At 42.3% G+C, this 15,498-nt stretch overlaps 1 protein-coding gene across 1 annotated transcript in view; it reads right to left on the bottom strand.

Moving 5' to 3' along the window:
* Nucleotides 1-15,498, bottom strand: part of PTGFRN (prostaglandin F2 receptor inhibitor) — a 69,474-nt gene that overhangs the window by 25,430 nt on the left and 28,546 nt on the right. The window contains exons 2-5 of the mRNA XM_065658561.1: nt 14,596-14,961; nt 13,301-13,720; nt 9,340-9,723; nt 4,775-5,200 (exon numbers count right to left, since the gene is read on the bottom strand). Of these exons, the coding sequence (XP_065514633.1) occupies nt 4,775-5,200; nt 9,340-9,723; nt 13,301-13,720; nt 14,596-14,961 (1,596 nt within the window). The remainder of the gene's footprint in view (nt 1-4,774; nt 5,201-9,339; nt 9,724-13,300; nt 13,721-14,595; nt 14,962-15,498) is intronic.

Genomic DNA, 15,498 nt, shown 5'->3' with positions numbered 1-15,498 from the left:
GCCATCTGTACAGTTTGGGGAGGAGAACACCTGAGGTCCAGAGATACAGCTGGAGAACAGGGGTAGAATTTGAAAGGGTTAGAAATTAGGATGCTGAACAGAGAGCAGGCAGATATATTCTTATCAAAGTCCTTTCAAAGGCTTTTCCTACCACTTAAAACCCAAAGCTCCTTAGGTTAGATAAATACAGAAGGCAGAGGCAACTCCTCTTACATGATACCATAAGAAAAGCAGACAAGAACAGAGAAGGGGACACAAAAACCAGCACATACAGGTGCTGAATGTTTCTTGTTGTAAGAAAGCCAAAAAAAAGATCAAAGAAACATTTCTGAACCTGCAATAATATTAGAGACCTGCATAAGTAGTTCAGTAAAACAACCAAAAAAAAAAAATCCATATCCTTTCAACTAGAAAAGCCTAGATTGCTGTCCTTAACAGCATGGTTCTGTGCCAAAATTGTTCTCCTTCAGTAGCAGCAGATGAAATGTAATTAGCACTCCATCACCCCCACCTAGAAAAGCACATAGTTGTCTCTACATGTGACAGTCAACATTATGGGAAAGAGACCAAAGATTTGGCACTTACGTTAGAAATAACAGTAATCTGCAAGGAAAGTTAAGTGGGAAAGGGAAGTTTCTTCATGTTTCCTATGTTAACAGAAACTGCTCATCAGATCTTACAGCACAGGATGGGCCAGAAAGGTCAAAGAACACTTTCTTCCAAAAACTACAGCCTAAGATCTCATTTCTACTCTTCTGAGAACTGCCAAGGAAGAAATTTCTGTGCCTTGACCACTACCTGCCTGCTTGCCCCTCTGCATACACACCTGCAATCCCATGCAGAGTCTCATGTCTTTTTTGTAAGCTCCATCAATGAAAAGCATGATAAAAGACAGCCCAGTCAGTCATATACAGGCAGCTGCAATTTGCAGAGTTTACATTGGAAAGTTGCAGGGGAAGAGATCCTAAGCAAACCATACCCAAAGCTTAAAATCAGTTTGGGCACTACTCCAAGACAGAGGACTAGTAGCAGAAGAAATTCTAGCCAAACAATTCAGATAAAATGTGAGTAATAAACTGTATTTTGGAGCCTGGCAGTGCACGCTTCTGCCTTCCACAGCTGGCCAGTCCAAGTGGTTAAGCCACACTGTAATTCTCCTGTTGCTCTCAACCACAAAGTGCATGCTCAACTTCAAGAGTACTTCCTGGGCAGTGACTAAAGAGAATTTTCACTTAATCTAAGCTAGTCAAATTTCTAGAAAAGCCTAACAGCTCCAAGGGCAAGGAGACTTTAGGAAACAGCAAACACCTTCCCTGCACTCCACTGTCTCTGGTCAGAGAAGCAGCATGATGGCCATGGCTAGCTAACCTGAGTTTAACATCAGCAGCCTCAAGTAACACCATCCCAATATTCATAAAAGCTTCTTCATCCCTTGGTGCACTAGCTTGACTGCAAGTACAGGGAATGCAACAGACATTAAAGTAATGACAGTTTTGCCTTCGTAGAAGGAAGAGGCCATACAACACCCTGAGGTACAATTGTAGCCCCAGCAGCTCTGATACCAAGAGCTCTGCAAACACAGCAAGCACACTAAGGCCTGAACCACGGCCTGATACACATACGTACAATGCAATGGCTGTCCCCACTGCTGTACACACACAACTAGACCACACTCCCTGGCCTACTCCCCTGCCAGGCGAAGAGCATAAAACCCTCACCCTCACACAGCCACGGGCATGAGAACCCCAGCCACCCCCGACTGGGGCTTGTACACTAACTCAACGCACTTTCTTGTTCCTACACCCAAACTGGCACATGCACCTGGCACCCTGGTGCCACGGTATGGCAATTTCTTTGCTCAGGAGGAACTGCAGGTCTGTACTACGCAGTGCCTATTATACAGCAGCATCGGTAAAAACAAGTGGGTGGTAGAACTATCACCTGTTCTCTATTTGCAGGACTTTCTGAAAGATTAAGACGCCCTTGCTCCCAGTTAAATACGATGAGAGGGTCTGGGCAAACATTTAGGACAAGTAACATTACGTTAAATAGAATTATTTTGTAAATTAAAGACAGAAGTATTAACAAAACCTGAAGTAATAGTACCTTTGAGATTTGGAATTTCACTTAAGAGATAATGTTCTCTTTTGCAAAGAATTCCATGCAGTTCCAAAGCTGACAACACTTTTTTTAGGAAACAAGAACCAGTCCTGCATTCCACTGCAAACAGCAACTGTGTTTTAAATATAAGCAGTACTCACACTCAAATTAATAAATAAATTTATCTTTTAAATGACCAAACTTTTTTTCTGTGTTAAAAATCATCTACAGAGCCAGTCAAAAAAGGTTTCCTCCCTTTCTTTATCCCTTTTTACTGATTGGAACTTTTATTCTAAATAAATAGCTACAATATAACTGATGTTTCTTCACTTTTAAGGTGAGATAAAGATGCTTTCTTTGTCATCTTGGCAGGGGAGAGGGTAGAAGAAAGACAGGAAGAAACAAATCAGGCAGACCATGTCAAAAACAACAGTGATCTATGATAGCGATTGGCTGCATTTGCAAAGCTGAGTAAGCAGAAAGACATGTGAGCATTATTGGTCCCAAAAGAACAAAACAGAAAAAGAACGTTAAAAAACCTTAAGTTAAAATGGGCAAAAATACAACTTACTATATGACGCACAAAAAAAGACTTTGACATTTCACATGTTTACATTTCAAGCAAAGGCTTCCTTATCCTGAACACCCCTGTGTGCTGACTGACTCACAGACACAACACAAAACCATTTCTCCTTTCCCAAAAACTCAGAACAGCCTTTTCCAAAGTGGTATTCCTCCGAAGTCCTTCCCCACCCCCCTCGAGAACTGCTCTAAAGTTAAACACAGATGATGCAAGTAATGAAATAGTTGGAAGAAAAGTCTCTATGCACGCACAGGCTACCCAAGGAAGAGGCAAATTTCTGTTCTCTCCTTAGGCAAACACGTGGGAGCCTGGTTGCTGGCTTTTATAAGCAGTGGGAGCAGTTAGGGACTCAAATCACCAGAGATACTTGTCAAAACAACAGTAAGAGAGCAGAGGCAGCAGCAGATTAACTCTTTCAGAGTTGCTGGCTACAGCACGGGGCTCACAGCTGGGTCTGGAGCTCACAAGAATAGGTTATGGCAGGGGACATGGCACACAGAGAAAGGCATCTGGGGCATGACTGCGGAAAGAGCAGGGGGTGCGTGAGGGTTGGAAGGGAAGAAGGGGAAATCAAACCTATATATTGCCCTCCCTTCCCCACTTATATACATATAACATGCTTTTTCTGGAGGAAAAGGTGTTTGTAGGAGAGCTCTCTCTCACATCATAAATCCCCCACTAAGTTTTGCCAACAAAATGTACTTTTCAGCATGGGGACTATAACATTTACATTTGCTTTGCAAAATTAGCAGAGTTTTTGGAATAAAACCAGAAACGAGGGAATGTTCACACCTGTCATGGTTTGTTTTCCCTCAGAAATGTCAACACAGGCTGAGACTTTTCAACTCCAGCTGGTCTCTCTAGCTGCTCCGAGGGTGACGATCCATTATGCGTGCATGCACATACACACACACTCTGTGTTGCAGCATAACTGAACTGATTGTGACCAGCACTCAGCATTAATGAGAGATCTCATTCCTGCTGGAGAAACCAGCTTCAGGAGAAAAAAAAAAAAAAAAAAAAAAAAAAAGACCTTTTCATGGACCACACTTGGTCTGGGGATGAAGGGAGTACTGAGCAAGCGGCCCGCTATTTCTCTCTCCACTGAAGCAGAATCAGAGCAGTACCTCTCCAATTTGCTGTTTAGAGATTATCCCTAAACAACTTTAAACTGATTTCAAACTACTTGTCTCTGAAATATAGTTCTCTGCCTGTGGCTGCTTGAGCTAGACTGTTAAACAAATCTATCGGGATAAATGCAGCTTAGCTAAGCACAGATTTTTGCCAAAGATGTTACAACCCACAATAGTACTGCTATTCCTTCTGCCCCTATGCCACGGACCCTCTTGCATGACCTCGCACCCAAGCCAAAAGGGTATCACTCTACAGGACATCCAAAATACAAACATCTATTTTAAACTAGCATTAAGCAACTCAGGTAACTCTTCTAAGAAATGCTCCCACAGTCAGTTTAAATACCAGAGTTAGTTCACTTCTGCCTAAAAAAGGCTTAGAACCAAGCAAATCACCAGATGACTTTGCTCCGCCACTCAGTTACTGATCCTGTGGTACTATTATGCCCATGAACTTCCTCAGAAGCACTCTCTCAACATGGGCTTGTAGGAGAGAGGAAAAAAAAAAAAAAACAACACTTCTCAAACTGGCAAGACAGAGAAGACTTGAAGTGAGTGACACTCTTCTTTTCACCCCAAGACAACCCTGTTCCTAGCAGCAAGATGTATCCTAGAGAGACTGAAACACTCAGAGTCATGAAAGGGGGCACTGACCCCAACATCACTGCTGGATGCCACCCCTGCCACAATGACAGCCCGACTCCTGGAAGTCTTAGCACAGTATCTCTGCTTTGCATTTCCACTCCAAACTGTTGCATAAAACTGGTGAGTGCTGTTAAGTAGTTACTTTCCTTCACAAATAAAAGGCGTTTACACAAGGTAACAGTGTTTTTCCCTCTTCCTAACACAGAATCCCGTTTCCAAAGCCCATTAGCAGGCCTTCTGGCTGACAGCCATACTCAAGAGAAAGCTATCTGAGCTATCCAGGTCTTTCAGTGAATAAGTGCAACGTTCCTACCTTGTGTAGCCCAGGAAATGCTAACAGATGCAGAAGTCACATCTTTGCTTTTCACCCAGGTGTTGTTGCGGTGCCTACTCCATGCAGAGATGACACAGAAATAATCCCCTCTGTCACTTTCTGAAGTCCACTGGATTCGTAAACTGAAGGTGTCAACAGCCTTTTTAAAGAAGATTATTTCCCCGTTCTGAGTCCGCTCTCTGCTCCTGTCCCCAGGCAGCAGAGTCCAGTCTGCATCCATTGTGGCCAGGAGTTCCTCTGTCACCACATCATCACTGTGCAGGCGCTGCCTGTAGTACCACGAAACGGTGAAGCGGATGTTTGCTTCGGTGTCCTGTGAGTTTATGATCCTGCAGTTGAGCTCTGTGGGGTCATCTGAAAACTTGGGTGTTTTAGAGGCATTCAGAAACACTTCATAGTCTGGCTCTGCAGGAGAGGAAGCCCAGAAGAAGGAGGTTAGGAGCTACAAGCAGAAGGAAGAAAGTGTCAGGGCTTTTTAAGAGATAATGCTAACTTCTAACATCCAGTCTGTGAAAGCACCTGAGCTAGAAGCCAAGTGACAGCATATGCGTTTTTCTTACAAAACCTGGAGACTAGGAACTTGGACCCCAGCTCTCAGACTTCCATCAGTCTGAGACAAGTACCCCTTGTCCTGCATTTCCAAACAAGACCTTTTGTTTCATGTCTAGTCAGACCACTTCAGAAAAATCAGGACTAAGATCTTGTCATGCAAAATAATTCCCTTCTCTAGGCCTGGCCCTAAGAACCCACCATGTGGGTTCAGTTCTAGCCCAGCCAGTCACCTTTTGTACCTGTTCAAATGCCTGGGGCTGCCTGCAGCAATAGTAGACTGGTTATTCTCTAGCTTTGAACTGACCAGAGACATCCCATTTCCCCAACTCCCCTCCAGGATAAGAGGCCATTTCCCATCCTGAAGTGCCTTTTCCACACTGAACCATCCCATCAGATCTCTACAATACGGTTTAAGAACACTACAAAACAACTCAAAAAAAAAAAACCAAACACCTTATCCACACAGAGACAAAAAAAAGGGGGGGGGGGGGGGCGCACAGGTACTACCATTGGCAGTGGCCACAGGCAGCACCGTAAATTTCAGCAGGCAGCATAATAAATACTAAGCAGGTTAAGAGTCGAAGATGCATAGATCAGAAGAGCTCCACAGTCTGTACAAAGAAGTACATGTTGTACAGCTATGAGGCTGGAACACCTCAAGCCTGAAAGAATGCCTGAAATTTATGGGTTAACAACAGTGCTGTAGTATTGAAATCTGAAATAGCTTGCTGTCCAAAGCCTAAAAGCGATAAGGCAGCCACATGACTATTTTCTCTCAGACTACAGAGATAGTAAAGCAAAAAGATTACAGCAAGAACCTCATACCACAAAGGAAATACATATTTATTTACTAGTGTTAGAATATTTTTCTGCCTTGCTGTCTACTATAATTCAGAAAAAAGACTAGCTTTCCAACTGTTCGGACAATACTCATCACGTGGCTTTTACATCGTAAGTATATTCAGCACTCTATATTTATTTCTTGCTTTATGTTTTATTTGGCATTTTGCCCTCCTAGAAACAATTAACCAAAGCTATAATTGGGATAGAGAAGGCAATCCAAGGCTAAAATACTTAGGCTTAGCTCACCAACGAGCCAAGATAATAAAGCATCTTAATAGAACTGCTGCGCAAACTGTGTGTACACATGCACTTTTGGACTTCAGATGCAAAGGATAAAAACAATTGTATCAAGCGAGCTGACTGCTGCTACGTCAGCTTGCGGCACGTCTCTCTCACCATTAAGTGTTATGCACGCAGTGTCCTTGCATCTAGCAAGGACAAGGGCATTAATACACACCAGATACTAGAGCATTTAGTGATAGTGATGGTAAGTTTCTGCAGTGTTAGGTAACGCACAAGCATAAAAGCACTGTTTATATAAGTCCGTAGTACCAACGTGAACGTAAGTGCAGATTTCTGTGCTTTTTCAGTACAAGGCAAAATAAAAATGCACATAATTCCTCTGCTGCAACCAAGGCACAGTTTGTTTATTAAACGTGGCCAAAATCCACTTTTGGTGCCAGTCCCCATAGATCCTACAATTACGTGACTCTTCCTGTCTCATTCTCAAAAGACTAGTCTTCTCCGGGGCCTCATGATATATTTCTCATGCTCTGCAACTTCCTTATAATTCTCCCTTGCTTCCCATTCCACCCAAAAAAAGAAGGCATTCAAGACCAATTAATATTTTCACAGCAACAAAGACTATGAAAGCAGAAACGTACTCTAGACAAGAACACTAAAAGGAAAAAGCTGCAAGAAACTGGAGTTCTTAGAAAATCACTTCAGGTTTGTTTTATTTGCGGGCAGAGGAAGGACAGCTAAGAAGAGTTTTGGCTTTGACAGCACCACTCCAGATAGGCGCTTCACCCTGACAGACACTCAAACAGAGGATTTAGAAAGAATAAAAGGCTGGCTGGATAAACCTCATTCCTCCACTCTGTCAGCTGTCAAAGAACAGTTTCACTGACAGTTCAATGACTTAATACTCCAGCAGCTCTTAACTTCCCTTAAGGAGGAGGAGTTAGTGAATTCTGGATGCAGTTGAATACCTCAGATGCTGAAAATTTATTCTTTCCCTTGCCCTAGCAACCAAGCATCTGCTCAAGAGCAGATTTTATTCTCTCCTGTTCCCAAATTATGCCAAATTGGAATGGAAAGAGGCCTACAGGTACAGGCACTATGAAAGTACATGAGCATGCAGTACACCTGTGCATGTATGAACGTGTGTGCCCGCGTGCACACGCACACACACAACTGGGGGAAGCAGGGAACACTCACAAGATGCATGTGCAATCTGAATGGCTGAATGAGGACAGGAAAGGAAGACATTCATCACTTGCGTGCTTCTAGCACACATTACAAGTATACTTGGAAACGGCCACGGCTCAACTGCTCTGTACAATGCTAAAATGCAAAATTTAAAGTCATTGTCGCTGAGATTTAACCCTGTGACACAGTTATTTATTTCTGAGAACCAGGCTTCAGTGTGGGCTCTCTATATGCTGGCATCATTCAGTACTTTTATGGTGGAGGAGCAATACCTCTGTAACGGGACAGTGCCACCAGTTTCGGATGACAAAAGGCTCTGAATGAGTACATTGCGAGGTTTTAGGCCCAGAGACTTGTATCCAGTCAAAGCTGGAACAAACATCAAATACTATAGCTCTGTCAGTTCTCCCTCAGCTCACATGTAGGTTCATCCATTCTTCCAGCACAACCAACATTTTACGAATTTTAGCAGATGCAGATACCTTACCTACAGCATCCTGCAACACTACCCTGAGGTTCATTGCTTCTAAATTTAAGCTCTTCTCTTCCCAAGATTAAACTAGGAGACAGGATGAGTAGACTGACACATCTAGACTTATCACAGAATCACAGAATGTTAGGGATTGGAAGGGACCTCGAAAGATCATCTAGTCCAATCCCCCTGCCAGAGCAGGAACCCCTAGGTGAGGTTACACAGGAAGGAATCCACAAAACAACAGGTTTTTTCGAACTTTTGCTGGAGTTTCATTTTTAGTATTTCTCCCAAGTAATTTTATTTCTAAGGGTATTTGCATAAAGAGAGATCTCCAGAGCTTAAAGAATTCAGCTGGGATAATGCAAAGCAAAAGCTTTACAATCTGTAGGGTGCACGTGAGACAGTGGATTTCCAAAACAGATTTGTCTTGGGAAAGGCATGTAGGGAAAGATACTGTCAGTCTGCTCTTGTAGATCAGGTAGATCAGATAAGCCTGTTGAATCTTCTAGCAACATCATCTGTTCCTCATTCAGGCAACAAGTCTTAAATGAACAACTGTTAAACACAGCTGCTTCTAACCAGCTTCTTGCAAAAAAAAAAAAAAAAGTGCATATTGATGGTAGTAGAACTGTAAGAAAGGAAAACCACCAAGAATAACCGGTGGAAAAAAAGAAGGAGAGAACAAAAAGATCACCAAGTTTCTGTAGACTTCCCCCCCGCCCCCAGCTGGTGAATTAAAAGAACTGTTGCAGAAATGCTGAAATAACATATGGAAGCCATAACTTAGAGTGCACAAATCGTCCATTGCTTGTCCAAAAGGCTAAAAATCCACTCATCTCTAGGACTGAACGATGAAAAATGCATCACACTGAGTGGGATGTTAAATACTGCAGTAAAATCTGCATTAGTGGCCACTATGCTAATCCACATTGCTGGCATTAAGTTCGCCACAAGCCAGGTGTCTCTCAGTCATACTACTCAACAGCTATGTGACATGGTCTCATAAAATGGACATGTGTGTTGAGGGAGGAGAATAAAGCAGTATAAAGTCATGTTCCATTCTAAATGCATCAGTAGGATGTAGTGTCTAGTGATTGAACCCAGATACTCTACATACAGATGACAGATGCAAACAAGAAAGAAACTTGCACAGAAGAGATTCTGCAAGGTCCACTCCTTTTTCTGAAGGGACCAAGGAATGAGTGGTACATTACCCGTGAAGTCTGAAAGTAGAATCACTCACCTAATGCTGTCACCACCACACTGACTGGTGCAGATGTCCTCTCCACCACCTTATGCCAGCTCCCATTGTGCAGTGGTACCCAGACAGCTGCTTGGCAGAAGTAGTAGCCAGAGTCTTCTATATCCACATCACGTACCAACAGGCGATAGGAGTTCCTATCTACGTGGCTCAGACTGATGAGAGTTGAATCGCTGACAACAGAATCATGGTCCATGCTCAGCAAAACCTGAGCATCTGACAAGGTGTCATCAGGTGATGCAGAAAAATACCATATCACCTCTGCTTGGAAAATACCACTCCTGTCTGTTGTGATGTTGCATGTAAGATCCAGGGAGTCTCTTTCGGTCACAGACACATTGCTTGTTGAGATGACCACATCTAGAGCTTAGAAATGAAGAGACAAAAATTCAAACAAAAAATATATTTAAAAAAAAAAAGAAAAGAAAAAGAGAGTCCACTCTAGGTTATGCAGGACTTCACATTCTATTACAGAAGTTTCTGAAGGAGCTCAGTAGCCCTACCTTCATATGCCTGTTGGTTATTGAGCTGCATTATCTATTACAAGGGAAGTATACATCAGTCAAGCAAGAGATGTGTGCTGAGGGTGTTGGGAAGAAGGGAGGGAGAACGGGGTTTTTATAACTCAGCATCAACTGGTCCACAAAGGCTTTGTACCAACCACAGACCACACATCAGCTTTGCACAGTAGGAAAATGCGTTCCATTCTCCCAGGAAGGTCAAGGTGTTTCAGTACTATCTCTTAGAAGAGAAAGTGTCCACCGAAATCACTAGGAGCTACATGAGAACTCAACTTGGTTTCTGCTGAAGTGGTTTTGAGCTCCTCTAACAAAGCACATTTAGATGAGAAGCAGCCACAGCCACATGTTGGAGTCCTGAATGACCTCAGGTGTGTTGCAGAAACATGAAATGGAAGCAAACAGAAGGCAGCAATAACTCCTTATACTGCTGACGACTCCACTTACTGCTTTGACCAACACACACCGGGGACTTCAAAGCAATGCCAATAGCCATATAAACCACATTTAACAAACTCCTCCACTGGCCAGTGAACATTTTAATATACATAGCACATATGGTCATAGCCAGCATTCAAACAAGACCTTCTGCATTCTGTAGGTTATAAGGCTGGCCATGGCTTTGTTAAAAGAAAGCCATGAGATTAAAGTGTCAAGACCAGTAGAAAAGCTGGCCTTAGTTACTGGTGAGCAGTGAACCAGGCGTGCTGTGTGTGTTGCTTGTAAACCTCAGTGCAAATCATTCACCAAGTTACCTGGCCACCATGTCTCCACTTGCTCATTCCCTCATTCTACATTGCCTACAAATTAGATTTGGATCTCAGTGCAGCACTGTTCCCACAGTGTGTAATGCAGCTGCTCTTAAAGTCTCAGCTTAGGCCAGGGCTGCTACAGCAGTGGATCTTCTCAGCAGATTTACAACCGAGACCATGCGCAAAAATACAGATTCCTGCCTTAAACAGGCAGCCATGTCTGTGGTGCAGATTAATGACTTAGAGGTAAAACCATACTCTACTATATAATAGGTACCCACCTGTAAAAGCTTTCCAGGATTATCATGAGGAATGAGAGACAACATATAACAGACAAAACCAAACTCAGCCGCCACAACTATTGCTATCGATAAAACCAAGCAATATTCACCTCACCGTTCATCACCTGATAGCGCAGAGCAGTCAAACTGAACAGAGGGCAGCAAGCCCCACCCAAGTGGTAAAGCAAAGTCCACAGTCTGATGAGTATCTCACTTGGACTTTCCTCACTGTCTTATCATGGGAGTGGATTCAGTAGGAAAACCTAGTCAATTTAACAGACTAATACCAGAACACAAAATAGGACTCATCTGCAAGGTTAAAAGCAGCATTTCTCCAAGGAATATTTCTGTCTTCATGAAATAGTGATGGGCATTCAGAATCTGGCAGTATATGTGCACAGAGAATTTACCCATATGTATATCCTCGATACTCCTTTTTTCAGTTACCGATACGTCTCAAAGCCTCACTTAGGGTTATATATCTGTTGTGCAAGGCACTATTAAAAAAAGACATACAAGAACAAAGTCCAGTCCAAAGATGTCATGATTTTAGGAGATGAAAGTGATGGGCAAGTAGACAGAAGAGCAACGACAGGAGAAAACAAACAAACCAACAAACAACACAATTACACAAGTAATCTGTGCATGACTTTTTTCATTGGATTTGTTAATTCATCTTTTGTGGGAGGTGGTGGTAGCGTTGTTTTCTTTGTTTTTTGTTTGGGTTTGGTTTGGTTTTTTGTTGTTGGTTTGTTTTTGTTGTATTTTTGTTCTTTGTTTGGTTCGGGTTTGTGTGGGGTTGTTTGTTTGTTTTTATTTAGTTTCCACAAATTCAACCTCAGAGTTTACAGCAGGTAAGAATAAGGGAAGTGCAGGAACCAGGCATACCATTTGCAATTCAAGTTCATTTTAGTATGCAAGTGCAACGGTTTCAGATATCAGCACAAGATGCTATTGAAGTCCTACTACAGGATGTGTGGGGAAAAAAATTCCCAAACATTTTGCTGGAGAATAACCTATCCCATTTAGCATAACTTTTAAAAAGCCTTCATGCCTCGGCTGAAGTGCCTGCTGAGCTAAAAATGATGGCAAAAATCCCTAAACAAAAATAAAAAAAACACAACCAAAAAACCCACACAAACAAAAACCCACAAACAAAACCACACATCCGAACTGCATTAAAAACCTGCACCACTACAGGTCCTGGCCATCCTTACCCTGTTTTCAGCCACTGATGAAACCCCACCTACTTAAACCAAACTCTCCGGAAGTATGACAAAATAGAGAATCACAGCTCTTAATTAAGTGAGCCCTGCCTCAGCAGAGAGCACCTGCAAGCTTCACTGTGTAACAGACACCCTGAAAAAGGGAGGGCAGATTAATCCTGTCAAATTTCACAGGCTAAGTACCACCAGGATACTAAAACTACATCCAAATGAACTAGCCAAAAAACTGCAGCATTTCTAAGTTCTCCATATAGTGATTAAAGGATTACAAAAATGAAAATATACTCTTTACTGTCTGAATACCTCTAAAATATTATCATAATCTCACATTTCCGAGGGACCATCATTGACTGTTTTTCTACCTATTGAGTGACAAGATGCATCACACCCCACTTTCCCTCCTCCAACTAGCAGTGGTAATGGTAATGCAATTAACTGCTTAGTGCATCTACTCCTGAAATCTATATGGGCTGGGATATCCGGATATCCTCAGAACAGCACTATATGTATTTTTGTCTCCTTAGTCAAACATCTCATGATATGTTTAACAGAACCATTACTGTCCTAGACTGCTGCCAACAAGGTGGAGCAATCAGACCAGTGATCCAGTGTCAGTGATAAAAATCACTGGATCATTTGTCCCAATAAATTATCATTGCCTTCTTTCTTTCTCTTGTTCTTTCTGTGCTATTTTAATAAACAACATACAGAAAAGCTTCACATCTGTGACTGAATCATAAGCCACTTTTACAGGGCAAGTGCAGCTTTTTGGTGCTATGGGACAATTCCATGTTAATGAGAGAGCAGAGGGAAGGTTTGGGGTGTTAATGGGTTAAATACAATGTTTATTTAAGAAATACAAAACCCAGAAGAAATCTGAACTAAGGATGAAACCAAATCTAGGTCTAGGCATCTAAGAGGTTCCGGTCAATCCTTTGATACCATCATACCCCTTGTCCCCAAAATAAAAGCTAGAAAAATTGCACCAAGCATTTTCTATTGACTCAGATGTAAACAGATGAGCTAACCAAACAGCACCCTAGGCTCTCCTGGAAAATATCCTCATTTAGTTCAGCTTACCCAATTTCAGCTCTCAAAGTATCAGAGTCTGGACACAGCAGTGCTGTAGCTACAAGCTGTGACCCCAGCCCACCAGTAACACTCACCAGTCCGTTGGATTGCCACACTTGCGATCTCCACACTCTTCTCCTGAATCTTCTGCCATGAGCTATCTGCTCCTCTCACCCACTCACTCACAAGACACCTGTAGGCACCCCCATCCACCGATGAGGCCTGGGATACAGATAACTGATACGTGTCATTTGCTCCTGTGTCCAAGCGGATATCTCCATTACGGTAGCGCTCCTCATAGCCAGGACCTGGCTGGAATTTGCCTTCGTGAGTCAAAGATAGGATGTCCCGCCAAGTTGATCCACTTTTGATCTGCCAAGTCACATGCAGGTGAGTGTGCTCTGGTGAGGTGGTAATTGCTGAGCAGCGCAACTTGAAGGAGTCACCCTCAGACAGCCTGAGAGACATTGAGGAACGTGCTTTGGAACCACTCACCGATAAGCCATCGGAAATCACTGGTTAAAAAAAAAAAAAAAAAAAAGACCAAAAGACACAAACATCGTAAAATGGAACCAAGAAGAGAACATCCACACTGACTTGTTCAGAGATGAGGCAGTAAAAAAATACCACAGAGCAACACCTGGCCAATCATTCCTCCTTCCACATGTCAGTATATTCCAGGAACAAGGAAATTCAGCTGAAAATCCATTAAAGGAAGTGCTCCACTTTAAACAATCCAAGACAAGCATTCAAATTCATTTATCCTTCCCCTGATTTTAGTTTCTCATCCAAATGTCGTCATTCTGACTATTCACATCCAGAACCATCTTGATTTTCATGGGAATGAAAGATAAGACACTTGAAAAATATAGTCTCCAAAGTTACTACTGAAGAACCCTAAATGAGAGAGCAAAGCTAGGACATGACTGTTGTATCAACATGCTAAAGTGGAAAAGGAAGATTACCTCCTTCATATGGAAAAATCCCTAAATGACACTATAAATAAGAGAGAAAAGACAGGGTGTGTTTTTTACCTGAAGTTAGCCTCTCTACCCAGAGGCTTAGGGACATTAAATATTTGCAGACATCTTCAGAAAACTCACTGCTTAGTTTTCCCATTTTTATTTACTAGACAGAAAAAAAGGGAAAAAGTGTTTATAGTAAACAGCCTTTCTTTGCTTCTTCACCTCACTTGCCTTTGCTGTTATACTTCCCAAATTTCGATTTTGGCTTTAGGAGAATTAAACAGAAACAGGGAGGAGAAGAAGAATAATTAAAAAAAAAAAAAAATCACAATGCTCATAAGTAACAGAAATTCAACATTCTTAAGGGTACATCTATAATTAATATCAAAACCAAATTTAGAGCACACCTCACTCTTCAGAAATACCTTTCACTTGGACCTCTGCATCATAATTTCCCTGAACGGTGGCATCAGTGCTGGGCGTGGAGCATTTGTATCTCCCTTGGTCAGTTGGCTGGATGTTTCTAATCACAAGTTCCACAGCATCGTTGCTGCTCCGTCTCAGTTTGATATCCCCGTGGCCCACGCGTTTTTGGTACTCCTCAGAGGTGAATGTAGAATCCCAGGTACTCACTATCCGCACGAAGTCAGTCTCCCGGGAGAACTCCCAGTCAAAGTTCTGTTCGCTGGGTCCATCGTAGTCGCTAACGCTGCAAGGGATCACCACCTCTGTGCCCACGACTCGTATAAGAGGACCTTTGGGCACCCTCACAACACGCCCTCTGCAGAAACCTAGGCAGGAGAATAAAGAGAGAGAGAAAGAACGAACACACAGTCAACAAAGGAATTGCCAGGACAGGCCCCATACAAAAAAAAAAAAAAAAAAAAAAAAGAGGCAGGGCACCCCACTCAGCAAAAAGACAGAAATAGAAAGAACAATATTTCCCATTAATATTTAATCTCACGGGAGCAGGAGCCCCTAAACACACTGTTTTACTGTGGGCAATCTTTGTTTCATTGTTTATTTAGTAACACTAGGTAACAAAATACTGAGGGACAGAAAACTGTAGGCAGGAAAAAAAAAAGGAGAGAACTAGCCATTGCTTCAACAGGTACCAGTTTCTCTACTACAAACCAAGTGCTATGTGAGACACTTAAACAACATTAATAAGTGATTTTCATTACTACAGTGAGGGCATAATCTAATAAGGCATTTTTGTAACTCTTCTGCTAACATCAGGAGGGGGTTCAAAGTAGGAAACTAACTCTCCCCTGGCTTGCAGGCCCTAAGAATGGTAAGTTGACTTTCTCCAAAAATGAGCATAGTCA

The sequence above is a fragment of the Caloenas nicobarica genome, chromosome 1 (genome assembly GCF_036013445.1).
Source record: "Caloenas nicobarica isolate bCalNic1 chromosome 1, bCalNic1.hap1, whole genome shotgun sequence".
NCBI lineage: Eukaryota > Metazoa > Chordata > Aves > Columbiformes > Columbidae > Caloenas > Caloenas nicobarica.
The sequence above is the reverse complement of the archived record's forward strand: the minus strand, read 5'-3'. Positions and strand labels throughout refer to the sequence as shown.